Source organism: Myxine glutinosa, chromosome 7 (genome assembly GCF_964187855.1).
Source record: "Myxine glutinosa chromosome 7, kmMyxGlut1.1, whole genome shotgun sequence".
Taxonomy (NCBI): domain Eukaryota; kingdom Metazoa; phylum Chordata; class Myxini; order Myxiniformes; family Myxinidae; genus Myxine; species Myxine glutinosa.
Window position 1 is genome coordinate 122,835,500 of NC_136267.1, and position 20,145 is coordinate 122,855,644.

Genomic DNA, 20,145 nt, shown 5'->3' on the forward strand with positions numbered 1-20,145 from the left:
AGCCGTCTCCAGACCTGTCCACACTCAATCAGACTCCAACCTCTCCACAATGGGCAAGACCAGAGAGCTGTCTAAGGACATCAGGGACAAATTTGTAGACTTGCACAAGGCTGGGATGGGTTACAGGACAATAGGCAAGCAGCTTGGTGAGAAGGCAACAACTGTTGGCGCAATTATTAGAAAATGGAAGAAGTTCAAGATGACAGTCAATCTCCCTCGGTCTGGGGCTCCATGCAAGATCTCACCTCGTGGAGCCTCAATGATCATGAGAAAGGTGAGGGATCAGCCCAGAACTACACGGCAGGACCTGGTCAATGACCTGAAGAGAGCTGGGACCACAGTATCAAAGAAAACCATAAGTAACACACTACGCCGTCATGGATTAAAATCCTGCAGCGCACGCAAGGTCCCTCTGCTCAAGCCAGCGCATGTCCAGGCCCGTCTGAAGTTTGCCAATGACCATCTGGATGATCCAGAGGAGGAATGGGAGAAGGTCATGTGGTCTGATGAGACCAAAATAGAGCTTTTTGGTTTAAACTCCACTCGCCGTGTTTGGAGGAAGAAGAAGGATGAGTACAACCCCAAGAACACCATCCCAACCGTGAAGCATGGAGGTGGAAACATCATTCTTTGGGGATGCTTTTCTGCAAAGGGGACAGGACGACTGCACCGTATTGAGGGGAGGATGGATGGGGCCATGTATCGCGAGATCTTGGCCAACAATCTCCTTCCCTCAATAAGAGCATTGAAGATGGGGCGTGGCTGGGTCTTCCAGCATGACAACGACCCGAAACACACAGCCAGGGCAACTAAGGAGTGGCTCCGTACGAAGCATCTCAAGGTCCTGGAGTGGCCTAGCCAGTCTCCAGACCTGAACCCAATAGAAAATCTTTGGAGGGAGCTGAAAGTCTGTGTTGCGCAGCGACAGCCCCGAAACCTGAAGGATCTGGTGAAGATCTGTATGGAGGAGTGGGCCAAAATCCCTGCTGCAGTGTGTGCAAACCTGGTTAAGAACTACAGGAAACGTCTGATCTCTGTAATTGCAAACAAAGGTTTCTGTACCAAATATTAAGTTCTGTTTTTCTGATGTATCAAATACTTATTTCATGCAATAAAATGCAAATTAATTACTTAAAAATCATACAATGTGATTTTCAGGATTTTTGTTTTAGATTCCGTCTTCCACAATTGAAGTGTACCTATGATAAAAATTACAGACCTTGTCGTGCTTTGTAAGTGGGAAAACCTGCAAAATCGGCAGTGTATCAAATACTTGTTCTCCCCACTGTATATATATATGTCTGAACCTTGTGAGCGAAATATCTTGAAAAATAAGCGAAGTACCTTCTGGTGTGTGGGTGTATCTAGGCATAAGGAGGAATGCTATTGAAAATTGGGTCGCCACGTCAAAATCCAAGATGGCCGCCTCCATGTTTGTCTGACCCTTGTGAGCGAAATATCATATCATAGCATGTTTTCTGCGTGTTCCACTTTGTCAACTCACATCACTTCCCCGACGGGGGACCTAGGCGTAACGCTTGTTTCCTTTCTTATCTGGGCAATATCTCAGGCACCTTATGAGCTAGGAAGTTGATATTTGGACTTAACAATGACCAAGTGATTTGGCTGTAAAGGGTATTCTTGATTTATTGATTAATCAATTAATCGATTAATTATTTAATTATTCAATTAATGGCTTCATTAATTTTTTTAAAGTTACAGTTTCAGATGAAACTGTGGTGGTTTAGCTATTCTAGTAGCCAATTGATTAATAAATTTAATTATCTTACCATTATTATTTCTTTATTTTCATTATTAATCACTTATTTATTTTCTTTCTCATCTGGGCTCATCTCAGGCACCTTTTGAGCTAGGAAGCTGATATTCGGACATGACAGAGACCAAGTGGTGAGGCTTTAAACAATATTTTTGATTTATTGATTAATCAAATCATTTGAAATTTTTTCGATTAATGACTTGTTTAATTATTTTTCAAAAAGTTACAGCTTCAGATGAAACTGGTGGTTGAGGGATGCTATTAGCCAATTGATTAAGAAATTATTTTACGATTATCCTTTATTGATTTTAATTATGCAATCAATCAATTATTGAACACCTCTCACTCCTAATGCTGTCTCTATGTGCTGCAGTGCGGTATCGCCGGGCCCCAAGGAGGATGTTATTTTTTATTTGGCATGGGGGCGGTGTACTTTGAATGTATCTGTGCTTGTTTAAGTTATTTTTGTTTCGGTCAGGTCGGTCTTCTGTGACTACCACTGATAACGTGTAACCCAGTGCTACCTGCTACATGGTGTGGTTGTTGGCGGCTAAACTGACACCTCTCACTGGCTGTGCAAGTGGCGAGGGTGACTGTGACACCCTGCCAGGATAAAAACAGCACCTGGCAAAGGGCGATGAGCTCCCGTAGGGAGCCAAGGTTCATCCACACTTAAGGAGATGGTATCTCCTAAAAAAACACCCATCTGGTTCGGAATGGTTCAAGTCATACCAAAGACTTTAGAAATGATACGTGCTGCTTCCTTGCTTGAAAAATGTAGGGCAGGGACAATCCTCATCGGTTGGCATTCATGGGGAGGAGGAAATTCCTCCTGACGATATGCCCTGCTGTGTACGGTGACGATGTTAAGACGTCGCTGGTACCCAGATTATCCCGGGAAGTGACGGCACTTCCCCAAGCTCAGTGGCTGTATTACACGTTTGTCTCGTGTGTGCGTGTGTGCAGGCGTATCTAACCCATAACCTTTTTTCTTTTTTTTTTACCATATTTTGTCATGAAATTTTCAACAAATGTTTATTTTGAGAATATGAAGAAAATACTTAATAATTGGGTCAAAATGTCAAAGACTGAAGCTATAATAACTGCAAATAGCCCTCAGACCTGTCGCAGAACAGCTGCACAGGCCATTTAAAAAAAAACTTTGAAGACAAGTTCCAGGAATGTGTTTGCCAGGGGAGAAGCACGATAGCATGGAGTCCTTCCCCATAAATTGTTTATTTCTCTGCAGGGAAAATGATCAAAAGTGTTTCGAGGGTCTTCAGTAAATGCAGTGATAATAATAATTATAATGATAATAGTACATCATAATATTGATGGAACATAATGATAATATTGTATTGGCACATTACAGTATATAATGATAATTATGATTAAAAAGCCCGTCAAAAATGACGGCTTGGAACATTTTATTCGATGGTGCAGCCTCGTGAGCGTGCCAAAGTCGGAAGCCTCGGCCTAGTGTCAGGTGTGCTTATATCTTCTTTATTTATTAGATATTCTACGGACACAAATGAACACTCATTTTACCCTGCGTGCGTTGCATCTATGAACATTTTACCCATTGTATAATTTAAATATACATAAATACAAATTTCGCATGTGGAAAAAGTAAGTACACCCCTACATTTATCACTACTTCAAAGACAGCATTTGACCACAAGAACCTGATACCAACTGTAAAGCATGGTGGTGGAAATATGGTTTGGGGCAGCTTTGCTGCATCAGGGCCTGGGCAGCTTGAATTCTTCATTGTACCAGAGGGTGCTTGAGGATAATGTGAGGCCATCTGTCGGAAAGTTGAAGCTAAACCGAAGGTGGACCTTGCAACATGACAATGACCCTAAACATACCAGTAAATCCACCAAGGAATGGCTGAAAAGAAAGAAATGGAGGGTTCTGGAATGGCCAAGTCAAAGCCCGGATCTAAATCCCATTGAGATGTTGTGGGGGGATTTGAAACGAGCTGTGCATGCAAGAAACCCCTCAAACATCGCACAGCTGAAAGAATTCTGCATGGAGGAGTTGGCAAAAATTTCTCCCAATCGATGTCAAAGACTGGTAGACAGTTGTAAGAAACGCCTACTTGAGGTTGTTTTTGCCAAAGGGGGCAATACCACCTCTTCGAGCCAAGGGTGTACTTACTTTTTCCACATGCGAAATTTGCATTTATGTTTATTTAAACTATACAATGGACTACCAAATGTAAATGTTTCATGATATTTGTTGTATTATATCACCTTTATCTATAAATATTGTTGAAATGAAGATCAAATAGCTGTATGTTGAAATATGTTGAAAAAGTCAAAACTTTACATGGGGTGTACTTACTTTTTCACGTGACTGTAAATGTTTCATGATATTTGTTACATTATATCACGTTTATTTATCAATATTGTTGAAATGAAGATCAAATAGCTGTATGTTGAAATATGTTGAAAAAGTCAAAACTTACTTTTTCACATGACTGTATATATGTATTTATAGTTTGTTCCATTAATATATGGATTGTTTCTACTGTGGAGTTTTGTGCTGCACTCATGTGCTGCCCTCTTCCCCCCTCCCTCCACCCTCTTCCTTTGGCATCTTGAGCGTTCGTAGATGTGAACAGGACAATTTTACACGGCAACTTCACTCAAGTCATCGGTGGAAACGGTTTTGACGATGTAAGCCTCATTGCAGATGAAGATATTGTGAAGACTATATTCATGATGTGTGATGTGAAACGCACAGGTGTGTCTTTTTCTTTAACCCATTCACAATGACCTTGTCTGTTTGTTTATCTATCCCCAGTAGCCGATGATGCCAGACGCAATTTGGCATGGTGTTGAGTCAGGGGCAGTTCAGCATCTTTGGCTACCAGGGCTAATTCCCTTCCATTTTCATGTCTCTATGATTACTTTTGATTTAGAATTGTTTGCATATTTAAGCATTTGTTGACATTTGTTTTTTCTTTTAATGGTTTTTGTTTTACTTGTTTTCTGATTTTATTCTCTCTGTTTTCCTTCTTTTCTTATTTTCTTCTCTTTATTTCATTATCTGCTTTTCATTTTATTGTATTTTCTTCCTTTTTTAATGCCTCCGCATCCAAACGCCAGAAGCATTTTTTCATGTTTGTCTGTCCATTATCGGTTCTTTGTTACCTTATAACTTTTAAACCACTGAAGGGATTTTAACCAAAAGTATCACTCATAACTACGGTTCTATAGAGTGGTGCTTTGCTGTATGAGGTGGTGGTACTATGAAGTGGTGCTTGCTGTGTACAGGACACGTCACTGTACCAATTATCCTGGACTTTGTGCGAGCCACTATGAACAATAGTTCTGATGACTGCGGCTTAGAACAGCTCTCGAACATGCTTGACCCAGAAAGACAAAATGTTTCTATTGATCTTCCTACATTTCTCGCCATAATGGAGGAGTGGGTTCAACACCGTCGTCAGGAAAGGTATGTAGTGCAACTTCCTTTTCAATGTTTAGCTCACCTGGACTTAAGTCCGGTGGGCTTGTGCGATCGAGCAGTGTCCCCATGTAAGTGAGCGAGTGAGTGAGTCCGTAAACACTTTAGTCATTATCGCTTGAACCAAACACACGTTTTTGATGAAACGACCACTAGCTTCATATCTGATGCCTAACGAAGGTGTAATGCCTATCAAAATCTGCGCTCAGGGGGGCTTAGGGGTCCCCCAAACAGGTATTTGCTCTCCTCTCCGAAACTATACAAACAATTTTGATGAAACTTGGCCACAAGCTGCATATCGGATGCCTAATGAAAGAGTATTGACCATATCAAAATCTGCGCTCATAATAAAGGGGTTTTTCGTGGAGGGAGGTTTGACCCCCAAAATAGGTATTTGTTCTCTTCTCCGAAACCACACACGATTTTAATGAAAGTTGGCCATAAGCTTTATATCTGATGGCTAATGAAGGTGTATTGACCGCATCATAATCTGCGCTCATTGGGAAGTTAAGGTGGTGGGGAGGGGGGAAGGAGGAGGATTTGACCCCCACTCCGATCATTGATTTACAGTTGGATGGATGAGTATCCAGTGTCCTTGTATGTAGTGTGTGTGTGTGTGTGTGTGTGTGTGTGTGTGTGTGTGTGTGTGTGTGTGTGTGTGTGTGTGTGTGTGTGTGTGTGTGTGTGTGTGTGTGTGTGTGTGTGTCTGTGTGTGTGTGTGTGTGTGTGTGTGTGTGTGTGTGTGTCTCTGTGTGTCTGTGTGTTTCTGTGTCTGTCTTAGTTAAGATATATCCAAAATATAAGTTCATCCATGGTGTAAGTATTGCGGATTAGCGAGGCTTGATCATATTATTATAATAGAGCAAACGTCTATGGTTATGTGGTTGTCGGTTTGTATGTATGTTTATATGTGACCAAAACGTCTTCTTCTTCTTCAAATAAAATTAACACCCTCTTAATTAACCCTCTTAATTACGTTTAGACTGCTGAGACCACTCAGACCTTTGATGACCCTTTAAGGCCCCCAAGACCCTTAAGACCACCAACACTCCTAAAGACCCCAAAAACCCAAAACACCCTGAAGACCCAAATGGCACCAAAAGACCCAAACACCCTGAAGACCCCAAAGACTCTTAAAGATCTTTTAGACTCAAAAGACCCTTAAATCCCCCGAAGAACCAAAATACCCCAAAGACCCAGAGGAAATATAAGATCCTAAAGACCCAAAAGCCCCTGAAGACACCGAAGACCCAAAAGACCCCGAAGACCCAAAACACCCTTAAAGGCCCAGAGGATCCAAAAGGCCCTGAAGACCCAAATGGCCGGAAGACCCAAAAGACACCGAAATGGTCAAAGATTCCGATCCCTTTGAAACGACTTGTGGTGAGGCGTGCAGAGTCACGCTAGTAGCAAGTAAAAATGAACTCTTGTTTTGGATCCAAAATGAAATGAAATTCTAACACAAGGACTGTGATGCCAGTATGTTTAAAATTATGCAACTTAAACTCAACGTCTATCTTCGTAAGATAATACAGAATACCGTATGAACTTTCAAGCTTAAACTCCGAGCTGTTGACACGGCAATTTCCAGGATCAATGCATGCTTTATATTGCGCACGATCAAAACAAAAGAAAGGGTTCGTTTTTCATAAAGTAACATGACACTTGTGGTAAAATAATGAGATAACCTGTTGAAAAGGTTTGCAGTCTTTCTTTTTATTTGTAAGTATCTTTAATGAAAATGTAAGATGTGCATTTGTGCTTGTATAATTTTAAAAACTTCCCTTGTGAATCACGAACAGCCGATAACCGATCCCCCTTTCTACCTCTGCCACCGAAGGTGGATGGAGGTTATGTTTTCACCCCTGTCTGTCTGACTGTTTGTCTGTCTTTGTTTTTTGTTTGTACGTTTGTGAGCAAGATATCTCAAAACGTTGTGGACAGATTAGGACGAAATTTGACAGGACATGTGACAAGGACGAAATGATTAGATTTTGGTGAAGATCCAGATTAGTATACGGCTAGTAGAATTTTCAAAGTTTTTAACTTCTTTCTCGATCATGTCCAATCAATTGATTTGGCCACAGGTGGACTCCAATCACGTTGTACAGACATCCCAAGGATAATCAAAGAAAATTGGATGCACCTGAGCTTAATTCGGAGTGTCATAGCGAAGGGGTAGAATACTTATTGAGTCAAGACATTTGAGCTTTTCCGAACATTATGGGGTACTAGGGCATTGCCCGTACTATATCTATATCTAAAATTATATCCCCCCCCCTCTATTTACATGAAATGGTTTGGTCCAAAGCGAACGGCTTGCGAGTACGGTGACAATCCCCCCCCTCTATTTACATGCAATGGTTTGGTCCAAAGCGAACGGCTTCCGGAGTTTGGTAAAGAAATCGCCATCGCGTGCACAAACGCGCAGGAAAGCGAATGAATCGCAAATTCGGTTTTATTAGTTTTAAAACATAGTTTAACGCCAACATAGTTTGCAAACGTGAAATAAATGAATACGCTCTCAAATGTGCCATCCGAGGCAGAGTGTGTCCTCCACGTTCGGCACACGCGATCGTTCGCTGCTCTCTGATTGGTTGAATCGTTTTTTGGACATAGCTCGGTAAGTAATTGTCCGATTAATATGAAACCTTGAAAAGGCACATCCTCGGGTCCCCAGCAATATACCTGGCAAGTTAAAAGTATATCGGACCCGTGGTTGTCGAGAAACAGCGGTCACAGACAAACAGACGTACAAACGTACAGACAGAGATTACTGGAATTATAGATAGATTATGTGGAGATCAATGACAAGAAAATCTTAATTTAACCCATTTTTAATTCAGTCTGTAACACAACAAAATGTGAAAAAGTCAAGGGGTGTGAAAACTTTTTGTAGGCACCGTGTACTGGAAGTAAAAAAAAAAAATCGCACCAGTGCCCAAAGGAAGTGGTTCAATTTGGCTTTTTTAATATGAAATAGGCAAAGCCTAGAAACAAATGAAACCCATCAGAATTACCCTTGAGAATCTATTATAATTACCTTTTAGAACCCATTAGAATTACCCGTTAGAATCCTTCAGAATTACCCATGAGAATAATACTTTCGAATTACTCTTTAGAACCCTTTAGAATTCATCACGGTGGGTTTGAATGGTTTTTATTCATTTTTGACGGACGGATGGATGGACGGACGGATGGACGGATGGATGGATGGATGGATGGATGGAAGGACAAAGCCAAATATTTAAGCGGCTTCACCACTTTAAATGATGAAGTGAGAATGGTGAAGGGTAGGCAGGGACAGAAATACAAGTTTGTGTGGCAAGGGTGCCCGGAAGGCGTGCATGGTGTTGGTGTCCTGTTTTCTGAGGAGTTTGTAGACAGTGTGGTGAGTGTGACTAGAGTGAGTGAAAGGTTGATGATGGTGAAAATGATGATTGGAAAGCTCTTTGTGAACGTTATCTCGGGATATGCTCCGCAGGTCTGTCAGAGCGATGAAGAGAAGGACAAGTTCTGGTGTGCAATAGAGAAGCTGATGGAAAATGTGAAAGATGAGGAAGTTGTTGTGTTAGGAGGAGACCTAAATGGACATGTGGGAAGGAGTATAGACGGTTTTGAGGGAGTTCATGGGGGTAACGGATATGGTGTGAGGAATGGAGAAGGTGAAATAATTTTGGAGTTTGCTGATGGAGCTGGTTTGTTGATTTGTAATACTCAGTTCCAGAAAGCGGATAATATGCTTGTTACATACACGTCAGGTGGGTCGACAACAACCGTTGACTACCTGATGGTGCATAGGCGAGATAGGGGGCACCTCTGGGACACAAAGGTGATCCCGTGGGAGGAGGCTGTTTCATAGCACCACTTGGTTGTCTGCGACATAAGGGTGAAAGCTGCGAGGAGAGCTCGGCGGGTGAAGTACCAACCGAGAATGAAGGTGTGGAGGTTGAAAGAGGTAACAGTAAGGGAGGCATTAAAAGAGAGGCTGAATATGGTGGAGGATGATGTGGTTGAGCTTGAAAGTGGTTGGACGTCAATGAAAGATAGTCTGTTGGGAGTCGTTGGTGAGGTATGTGGATGGACAAAAGGACCACCGAGGCACTTGGAAACATGGTGATGGGATGATGAAGTTGGAAAGAGGATTGACGAGAAGAGGAAGAAGTTGACGGAGTGGCAGAAGGTGAAGGGTACGGGAGCAGAAGAGTCAGATCATGAAAGTTATAAGGCAGCCAAGAAGGCTGCAAAGAAAGGTAGCAAAGACGCTGTGGAGGCATATAGGAAAATGTTCGGAGAATGCTTGGATTCAGAAGAAGGTCAGAGAACTGTATTCAGGATTGCAAAGCAGATAGCGAAAGAGAGATGCGATGTGATGGGGGTGAGTTGCTTGAAGGATCAAGTGGGACAAATCGTTGTGGACCCAGATGGAGTTAAAGGAAGATGGAAGAGACATATGATAATGTTGTTGAATGCAGAGAATGAATGGGATGGCAACATGGAGAGTAACCCAGTTTTAGGACCGGCAGAGAAGATAACTGAGAAGGAAGTTGAGGAAGCGATAAAAGTAATGAAGAGTAGAAAAGCGGGAGGGCCGACGGGAGTTGTGGGAGATGTGTTGAAGGCAGCGGGAAGTTGGGGTGCGAAGAGAATGACAGAGATCTGTAATCTGGTGGTGAAAGAAGGCCGCATTCCAGTGGATTGGGAACTGAGTACCTTCATCCCTCCATACAAGGGGAAAGGTGACCCTCTGGACTGTGGCTCGTATAGAGCGATAAAGTTATTAGAGCATGGAATGAAGGTATTGGAAAGGGTGTTGGAGAGGAGTATAAGGAAGGAAGTGAAGATCGACCAAATGCAGTTTGGATTTGTGCCAGAAAGAGGAACGACAGACATGCTTTTTATTGTAAGGCAGTTGCAGGAGAAGTACATGGAGAAGAGGAAGAAGTTGTTTCTTGGGTTTGTTGATCTGGAGAAAGCATTCGATGGTGTTCCACGCGAAGTAGTGACACGGGCATTGAGGAAGTTAGGAGTGGAGGAATTGTTGATCAGAGTAGTGATGTCAACGTATGAGAGAGTGCGCACAGCGGAAAGGACGAAGGAACAGTGGTGAGTTTGAGGTCAAGGTGAGAGTGTATCAGGGCTCGGTACTAAGTCCACTACTATTTGTAGCTGTGATGGAGGTGCTGGCTCGGAACGTAAAGGAGGGTTTACCGTGGGAGTGGTTGTATGCAGATGATCTGGTGTTGATTGGGGAGAGTATGGATGGACTGAAGGAGAAGATGATCAAGTGGAAGGAATGTATGGAGGCTAAACGTCTGAAGATGAATATCGGAAAGACGAAGGTGATGGCAAGTGGTAAAGCATGCGGTGAGGTGGAAAGAACTGGGAAGTGGCCGTGTGCTGTGTGCAGGAAGGGTGTTAGAGTTAGAGTGAACTCTATTTAGTGTACAATGTACGCTGAGTGGGTTCATCAAAAATGTAGTGGTCTGAGAGGGTCATTAACCAGTGTGGCAGCTTCATTCAAGTGTAAGGTGTGCACAGAGGGAGCTGCATGGAGGAAATGTTGAGTTGGATCTTGGAGACAGCGTGAAGCTGGAAGGTGTGAAAGCATTTGAAAACATTTTACTACCTCGGAGACATGCTGAATGGAGAAGGTGGTCAGACTCGGCAACGGTTGCTCGATTGAGATGTGCATGGAAGAAGCTTTGGAAACTGAGTGGCGTGCTGATGAGGAGGGGAATGTCATTGAAGCTGAAGGTAAAGGTGTATGTATGCTGCATGTGTGAGAAGTGTTATGATTTATGGGAGCGAGACATGGGTAAGGAACGTAGAGCAGCAATGAAGGCTGAAAAGGGTGGAAATGTGAATGGTTCGGTGGATGTGCGGAGTATCGTTGAGAGAGAGGAAGACAAAAGATGATTTGTGAAAGATGATGGGAATAGAACCTGTGATGGATGCTGTGAAGGGAAACAGGTTGAGATGGTTTGGTCATGTGTTGAGGAAGGATGAAAGTGACTGGTTGAGAAGAGTGATGGAAATGAATGTCGAAGAAAGTGGAGGACGGGGAAGACCGAGAAAGACTTTGCTAAAGGTGGTGGAAGAAGAAATGCGGGCAAGGGGGTTAACAAGGGGAGATGTAGAAAATAGGGCAAAATGGAGAAGATTGTCATGGGGCCTGCAAGGCTGACCCCTGCTCTGGCAGGGAAAATGGCCTTAAAATGCCTGTTGTATAAGGGAGAGGTACTGTTGTGGCCCCGCCCCCGGTCAGTCGACTAAACACGTTTTCTTTTATGATTTTTGCAATACACCATTTCTTTCCCTTCCCATAAATATATATGATTAAAAGGGTTCTTCACCTTTCTCCACCAGCATGTAAAAATATAAGTAGACATTGATTAATTGGGATATTATTGTTTTCAGCTTCTCGGTCTTCAGCTACCAGAACTTGCCCGCCTTGCATGCTAGCTAGTATTGTGCCATTGCCAGCACAGTGCACTGGGCTATACACGGCGAGTGTTACGTGTTGATTTTAAAGCCTGTGCCATATGAGCCAAGCTCAGAGCTTGTCCTCAAGTAGTTATCTATACAGGCAGACCTCGACACAACTAGAGTTAGAGAATGAGCTTGGAAGTTTTTTTTTTGTTGTTGTTTTTGTTAAAGGAAAAAAAAAAAAAACATACTTTGACCAACCAACCTTGTTTAAATTAACTAATTCCGTTTTCTTTAGGTCAAATGAAGTGGAAGAGGAAAAGGAACAAATTGGTGAGTGTTGCTTGTCCTTCAAGGCATTTTCCATACAGCACAAACCAGCAGAGCAGTCAACATGTCCCTGCCTTTCACCCCTGTCTGTTTTTTTTCTTTCTTGCAAAATCGAAGATTTTTCAAGTGTTTTGGTTCGTTGCGTTTGCTATTTTGTCTTGTCTGTCTGTTTGTTTGTCTGTCACTCGCCTGCAGGTCACAATTCTAAACCGATCATCATGAAACTTCACAAAGTTGTAGAGGTCGTCACAATTGAGAAGCCTATTTATTTTGAGGTCAAAGGTCATCGAGGTCACATTTCTAAAATTGCCATTTTTCATCCGATTGACTTGAAAATTGAACAGCATTTGCACTTTGAGTCACTAAATATGGAAACCAACTATTTTTGAGGCCAAAAGGGTCAACTCGAGGTCAAATTTAAAAATCATCAATTTTCATCCGATTGACTTGAAAATTTAACAGCATTTGCATGGTGCTTCACTGAATTGGGAAACAAACTATTTTTGAGGTCAAAGGTCAACTCTAGGTCAAACTTCTAAATCATCAATTTTCATCCTATTAACTTGGAATTAAACATCAATTACATCGTGTATCGCTGATTTGGGAAACCAACTATTTAAGGGCAAAATGTCAAAGGTCAACTCAAGGTGAAACTTATAATATAATCAATTTTCATCTGTTAAATCATCAATTTTGATTTGATTAACCCGAGCTTTGATTTAGATCGTCAATTTTAATCTTAATGAAATGGACAATTTGATGCATCCACGACAACTGTTTTGGGGGAGGGAGTGGGGGTGTATTTTGCAAGTATCGTGCTCTGCATGACGGCTTCTTGTTTTACTATTAGGGAGAAATTATTATTTTCTTTGATCCTTGTTCCATGTCGACGGTTTATTTATTACCCTCGCCAAAGGACAGGATTTTGCATTTGGGTCTGTTTGTATGTCTGTTGTCCACACAGAACATGAATACTGCATGTGTATTAATTACATTAGACCCTTTATAAACCTCAGACCTTTTACAACCTTAAGATCCATTAAGACCCCTAAAACTCCCAATGATCCCGAAAACCCGAATACTCCTTTATACCCTTTGACCGTTCGGCCCTTTTTATACGTTCTATACCCCTTCCACCTTTTAAGATCCTTTAGGTCTTTTAGACAATTTTGACACTTTAGACCTTTTCAGACATTTTCATACCTTTCAACCTTTAGACCTCAGACCATTTGACCTTTGCAGCTTTTCAGACCTTTGGCCTTTACACATTTACGAGACCATTTCGACCTTTCATTTGCAATCAATGACCTTTCATTTAGTACATCCTTCCATTTATTTACCACACAAAATACACCACACAAAACAAGTCTTGGTGAGGGTCTGCAATCTCTGATTGCTCTTTCTAGTTGAAATTGTTTCCCTGGATGTACTTACCGAAGCACCATCTTCATGCCATCTCTTTTTTTTAGCCTGTGATTATGACCTCTTGCAGAGAAAAACATTGCTGTGAAGCTCCTGCAGTCGCATCTTTGCTCAAATAATACGTTCAGCATTATGGTGATTGACTGTTTTTTTTTGGTTTTTTTTGTATACAGGATCGAGGCTCGTGAAAGAACGAACATTTATCACACAAAAAAAATCAAACACACATAAAACACAAAATAAGGGGAGTGGTAGACAAGATGGGGTGAGAGGGGGAAGGACACAAACACAAGATTTGAGAGCAGGGACATCGGGAGATCTGTGGGAGGGGGAGGGCCTGGGGGGAGGAGGCGTGTGAAGGGGGAGGGGGTGGGGGTGGGAAGGTATAAAACACATGGACACTGCTATGACTTCCAGGAAAGAAGTTGGTATTTCAAAAAAGTGGATCTGGGGTGAAATTAGCGGGGGTAGAAAAGATCAAGGTTTTGGATGGGGGAAGATAAGAGATGGTGGTGAACAGCTGTTTTAAAGACTTGGAGGGAGGAGTGGGATTGAAGAGAGTGAAGGGAGTTTGTTCCAGAGGCGGTAGAAAAGAGGAATGAAGGAGTGAAGGTGAGCAGAGAGTCTTGATTTTGGCAGTTTAACCATAATAATAATATAATAATAATACATTTATTTTATATAGCGCTTTTCAAGAAGCCCAAAGACGCTTTGACAGAGTACAAAAAACAAGTGCAAAAAGACAAAAATTAATAGGTAAATAATCAAAGCAAAAGGAAGGAGAAGGAGAAGAGATAGTCAGGGGTTAAATGCTGTGGGTTAAATGTTGAATGCAGTGTTGAACAGGTGGGTCTTGAATGATGTTTTGAATGTGGTGAGTGAGGAGGAGTCTCTGATGGTGTGAGGTAGAGAGTTCCAGAGGGTGGGAGCAGCGATGGAGAAGGCCCTGTCCCCCCAGGATCTGAATTCGGTCCGGATTGGGGGGGGGGGGGGGGGGGGGGGTCAGGAGGTTGGTACCAGCAGAGCGGAGGTTGCGGGTGGGAGTGTGTCTGGAGAGGAGGTCAGCCAGGTAGGATGGGGCCAGGTTATGGAGGGCTTTGTAGGTCAAGAGGAGGATTTTGTACTGGATTCTCTTGGGGATGGGGAGCCAGTGAAGCTTGTAAAGGACGGGGGTGATGTGGTCACGGGTCCGGGAATGGTTGAGTAGACGGGCAGCAGAGTTCTGAATGTATTGGAGTTTATTGGTGATTTTTGAGGGTGAACCATAGAGGAGGCTGTTGCAGTAGTCCAGACGGGAGGTGATGAAGGCGTGGATGAGGGTTTCTGCAGCCATGGAGGAGAGGGATGGACGGAGACGGGCGATGTTTTTCAGGTGAAAGAAGGCTGTCTTTGTGATGTGTTTCATGTATTTGTCGAAGGAGAGGGTTTGGTCAAAGATGATGCCAAGATTCCGGATGTGAGGGGAGGTGGATACTGGGAAACCGTCGATGTTGAGGGCAAAGTTATGGGTGGATTTGGTGAGCGTTTTTGGGCCAATGATGATTATTTCAGATTTATCATAGTTAAGTTTGAGGAAGTTGATTTGAAGCCAGGATTTTATTTCAGTGATGCAGTTTGTCAGGATAGAGTGGGTGGCGGTGGAGATGGACTTGGTGGAGATGAAAAGCTAGATGTCATCGGCGAAGCAGTGTAATTGGAGACCATGACGGCGGATTAAGTGACCAAGGGGGGACAGGTACAGGATGAAGAGGAGGGGGCCAATAACTGAACCTTGGGGGACACCTTGGGGGAGGGGAGCAGTGGGGGATTTGCAGTTATTGATGGAGATGAACTGGCGTCTGTCAGAGAGGTATGATTTGATCCAAGAGAGGGCAGTGCCGGTAATGTTAAAGGTGGTTTCAAGTCGGGTGAGGAGGATGGTGTGATTGATGGTGTCAATGATGGTGTCAAAGGCGGCGCTGAGGTCGAGGAGGATGAGAATGTTGAGGTTGCCAGCATCAGAGGAGAGGAGAAAGTCGTTGGTGATTTTGAGGAGAGCAGTTTCAGTACTGTGGTTGGAGCGGAATCCGGATTGGAATGTTTCATACAGGTTATTGGCAGAGAGGTGATGTTTGAGTTGAGTGGCTACAGCGCGTTCCAAAACTTTTGACAGAAAGGGTAGGTTGGAGATGGGTCTGAAGTTATTTAGGGTGTCAGGGTTGAGTCCAGGTTTTTTCAGAATGGGGGTAACAGCAGCAATTTTGAGGGATGGTGGGACGATGCCTGTAGACAGGGAGGAGTTTATTGTTGCAGTGATAAGTGGAGAGAGAGCAGGAAGTGAGGCTTTGACAAAGCTGGAGGGGATGGGGTCAAGAGTGCAGGTGGCAGTTTTCATTCCTATGAGGAGTTCAGAGAGGTCAGTAGGGGAGACTGGGGAGAATTGAGACAGGGGTTGGCAGGATAAGGGGGGGCAGGTGGTTTGAGGGGGAGCGGGTGCGGTGGTGGTTAAGCTGTTGTAGATGTTGTCAATTTTGCATTGGAAGAATGAAAGGAAGGAGATGCAGTTGTCTACTGTGAATGACTGGGTGGTGGTGTTAAGTGGGCTGAGGAGTTTGTTTATTGTAGAGAAGAGTGCTTTTGGGTTTCCGGAGCCGGAGTGGATAATTTGAGAGTAGTAGGCGGAGCGGGCGCGGGAGAGGGCATCTTTGTAGTGTTGTAGGTAGTCCTTGTAGGCGTGGGAGTGAATTGTGAGACCTGTTTTATTGCGGAGTCTTTCAAGTTGGCGAGCACGAGTTTTCATCAGGCGGAGTTCAGGGGTAAACCAGGGAGCAGAATGGGTGAAAGAAACTGTTTTGGTTTTTATAGGCGCAAGCTGGTCAAGGTAGGAGGAGAGAGTGTGGTTGTAGTAGTCAGTGAGGTCAGAAGGGGTGTGGAGGTCAACGAAGGGAGAAGTGGACATTTTTCCAGAGAGGGTGGATGAGAATGAGGTAGGTGAAAGAGTGTTTAGCTTTCGGAAGTTGATAGTGCGATAATGCCTTGGTGCTGGGGTGGGGATGTTGATGGTAAGAGGGTTGCAGGCATATCTTGTGCGACCTGTAGGAATATTTGGGGGACAGATCCCAGATAGAGCTGGGATTAGCTTCATCGCGGGAGATTCCAATGATTCTGAAAGCTTTGGTTTCAATAGCGTGAAGCCGAGCTAGGTGTGAGGCAGGAGCAAACAAACATCAAACACATATTTCATCATTTTTCCACTTTTGATTCATTCCCCACTTGCATGTCTGGATAAAAAAAAATGTAAATAATATTATATTTGTTTTGACAATTTGTGTCAGTGCAAGGAGCAGGCAGGACTACAGCTGGAAACCTGAGCACAACAGTGGGAAGTATCGAGGCGGCGGAAGGAGACCTCTCCAATTTGCAGCCGTAAGTTTGCACCCCATGATAAATGGGCAATCTAGAGGTCCACCAAAAAGTGGATTTCCACTTTCTTTCTTCCAAACAAATCAATCCATAATTAATCTTACCAATTTGGCTGATCAAGATTGATTCACAATCTCCACCCATTGAATCCTGTTTTGGGATAGTTTCACATGTTTTAAAAGGTTATGAAATGTTTTAGGTTTTTGTCATTTTATTTTTGGCATGCCCACACATTTAGAAATATTTCATCATTTTTCCACTTTTGATTCATTCCTCACTTGCATGTCTGGATAAAAAAGAAAAAGAAAACAATATTATATTTGTTGCTTATGTATAAGAATGAGCATGGGTTTCATGTAGAATTAAGACTTGGTCTTACTTGGGAAGGGTTGTGTCCATCTGCGTTGACAAACAGACAGTATAACAATGGATGGCATCAACAGAAAGATGATCGAAGTACAGAAAACATATGTAGTGGGAAGAAAGGAGAAGTTGACATTTCAGGTGTTCACCCTTCATTGGAGTAAAAGAGGTGGAGAATGCTTATGTGGCTTCAAGGAACATCATGCCATCCATGCTCTTTTGCTCGGTTGAAGGGTTAATGGCTGAAACATCGGCTTCACTGCACTTACCACAGCAGTGGGCATACTTTGATCAACATTCAGTTGATACTGTTACGTTTGTCGGAGGTAGTCAGTGATTACTTTAGACCAGGTAGATTTGTATAGATTAGTGTGCTCCGATTGTCATGAAGAAGAACCACCATGTAATAAGTAGGGATCCGTTCGACCGTGTGTTCGGATTAAGGTGTATCTTCGTCCCCATTACGAGGAGTGGGGGCATGTTAACTCGCTTAGGGTATAAGGGTTAATTAATTACTTGTATGTTGTTCCCGCTGTGATTTATCCCTATGTCCCTTATGGCACCGCATTAGACACTCGTTAGAATCGCGCATTTAATGGCACTAATTAATAATGAAACCTACCGGAAGCCAGGACATTGAGCCCTACCGCTGACAACCCCGACTTGGGAGGCACACATAGAACGGGCAGGCTGAGGCCACGCCCCAAGGAGTCGTGATTTGTCATGGTTTTGATTGACACAAGGACGAGTCAGAAGCAACTCACTGATTGGAAAAGCAAGACAGATGACGTCAGAGCCTGGACGTTAAATAACGCTCTGACCGACATTTCCCCTTTTGTGCCTTCTCGTCCTGGTTTTGATAGCGAAAGGTCGCTTATTACTCTTCTCTGGATTCTCTGGCTCTGGGTTTGGCACGATTGAAGCGGCGGACATTTTGGTTTTCTCGTTACCCTCGCCAGAGGAGAGGGTATTGCATTTGAGACCGTTTGTTACTTGGCAAAAAAAAAAAAATTTTTTTTTGCAAGTATGTTGTTTGTGTGTTTGTTTGTTTGTCTGTCCGCTCACTTATACTTGCCTACAGGTCACAATTTTAAACCGATCTTCACGAAACTTCACTAAATGGTAGAGTTCGTGGTCCGACAAAATCCTATGTAATTTTGGGGTCAAAAGGTCAACACAGGCCAAAGGTCAACCACTTTTTTCAAATTTCTAAAATCCTCAATTTTCATCCGATTGACTTGAATTTTGAATAGGATATACATATCGGCTAACTGAATTCAACCACCAACTATTTTTGAGATCAGTATCGGCCAAAAGGTCAACATAGGCCAAAGGTCAACAACCATTTCAAATTTCTAAAATCCTAAATTTTCATCCGATTGACTTGAAATTTGAAAAGGATTTACATATCGGCTAACTGAATTCAACCACCAACTATTTTTCAGATCAGCATAGGCCAAAAGGTCAACATAGGCCAAACGTCAACCATTTCAAATTTCTAAAATCCTCAATTTTCATCCGATTGACTTGAAATTTGAAAAGGATTTACATATAGGCTAAATGAATTCAACCACCAACTATTTTTGAGATCAGCATGGGCCAAAAGGTCAACATAGGCCAAAGGTCAACCACTTTTTTTCAAATGTCGAAAATCCTCAATTTTCATCCGATTGACTTGAAATTTGAATAGGATTTACATATCGGTACACTGAATTCAACCACCAACTATTTTTGAGATCAGCATAGGCCAAAAGGTCAACATAGGCCAAAGGTCAACAACCATTTCAAATTGCTAAAATCCTCAATTTTCATCTGATTCACTTGAAATTTGAATGGGATTTACATATCAGCAAACTAAATTCAACCACCAACTATTTTTGGGATCACCATAGGTCAAAGGTCAACAACAATTTCAAATTTCTAAAATCGTCAATTTTCATCCGATTGGCTTGAAATTAAAAAAGGATTTTCATATCACCTTACTGAAAGCAACCACCAACAATTTTTGAGGTCAACATAGGCCAAAAGGTCAACATAGGCCGAATTTCTAAAATTGTCAATTTTCATCCGATTAACTTAAACTTTGAAGACGGTTTGCATATCAGGTCACTGAATTCAACCACTAATTATTTTTGAGGTCAAAAGGATGCCCCACTGAGTGCCATGCTACTTTGTTCTGTTTTGCCAAGGGTCACTCTATGAGTGATTTTTTCATTTGTCTGTTTGTCTGTCTGTCTGTTTGTCTGCACAGAATAAATATGATTTTCTCTGCAACTGTTGGTCCGATTGACAGGAAATTTTCAGCATAGGTGCAACTCTACCTGTATAATTTTTTTAATGATAATTATGACGTCATGGGTCACGTGGTTCGGCCGCCATCTTGGAAAAAACGAAAAACTTTGCACCTCTATATCTCCGAAAGTGTTGAATAGAAAAAATTGAGACGTGGCTCATTGTAAAGAACTCTCCATGGGGAATAAAATATGTTAATGATGATGTCATAGGTGCCTCCATTATGACATCATAATTCGATAAGTACAAAACTTCATCCAATCTAGATGAAATTTCTTGAGCGCTATGTCGGCATAAACTGGTGGAGAAAAAAAAATATTGATGACGTCATGGGTCACGTGGTTTGGCCGCCATCTTGGAAAAACCGAAAAACTTTGCACCTCTATATCTCCGAAAGTGCTGAATTGGAAAAAACTGAGATGTGGCTCATTGTAAAGAACTCTCCATGGGGAATAAAATATGTTAATGATGATGTCATATGTGCCTCCATTATGACGTCATAATTCGACAAGTACAAAACTTCATCCGATTAAGATGAAATTTATTGAGCATAATCTAGGAATAAATAGTTTAGAAAAAAAATAATGACGTCATCGGTCACGTGGTTCGGCCGCCATATTTGATTTAACACAAAAGCCTTAAAAACCACTGAA

At 42.4% G+C, this 20,145-nt stretch overlaps 1 protein-coding gene across 1 annotated transcript in view; it reads left to right on the plus strand.

Annotated features, from left to right (window-relative positions):
• Positions 1-20,145, plus strand: part of LOC137411570 (inositol 1,4,5-triphosphate receptor associated 2-like) — a 169,520-nt gene that overhangs the window by 22,878 nt on the left and 126,497 nt on the right. The window contains exons 3-6 of the mRNA XM_078781155.1: positions 4,397-4,528; positions 5,062-5,242; positions 11,982-12,016; positions 16,750-16,840. Of these exons, the coding sequence (XP_078637281.1) occupies positions 4,504-4,528; positions 5,062-5,242; positions 11,982-12,016; positions 16,750-16,840 (332 nt within the window). The 5' untranslated portion in view covers positions 4,397-4,503. The remainder of the gene's footprint in view (positions 1-4,396; positions 4,529-5,061; positions 5,243-11,981; positions 12,017-16,749; positions 16,841-20,145) is intronic.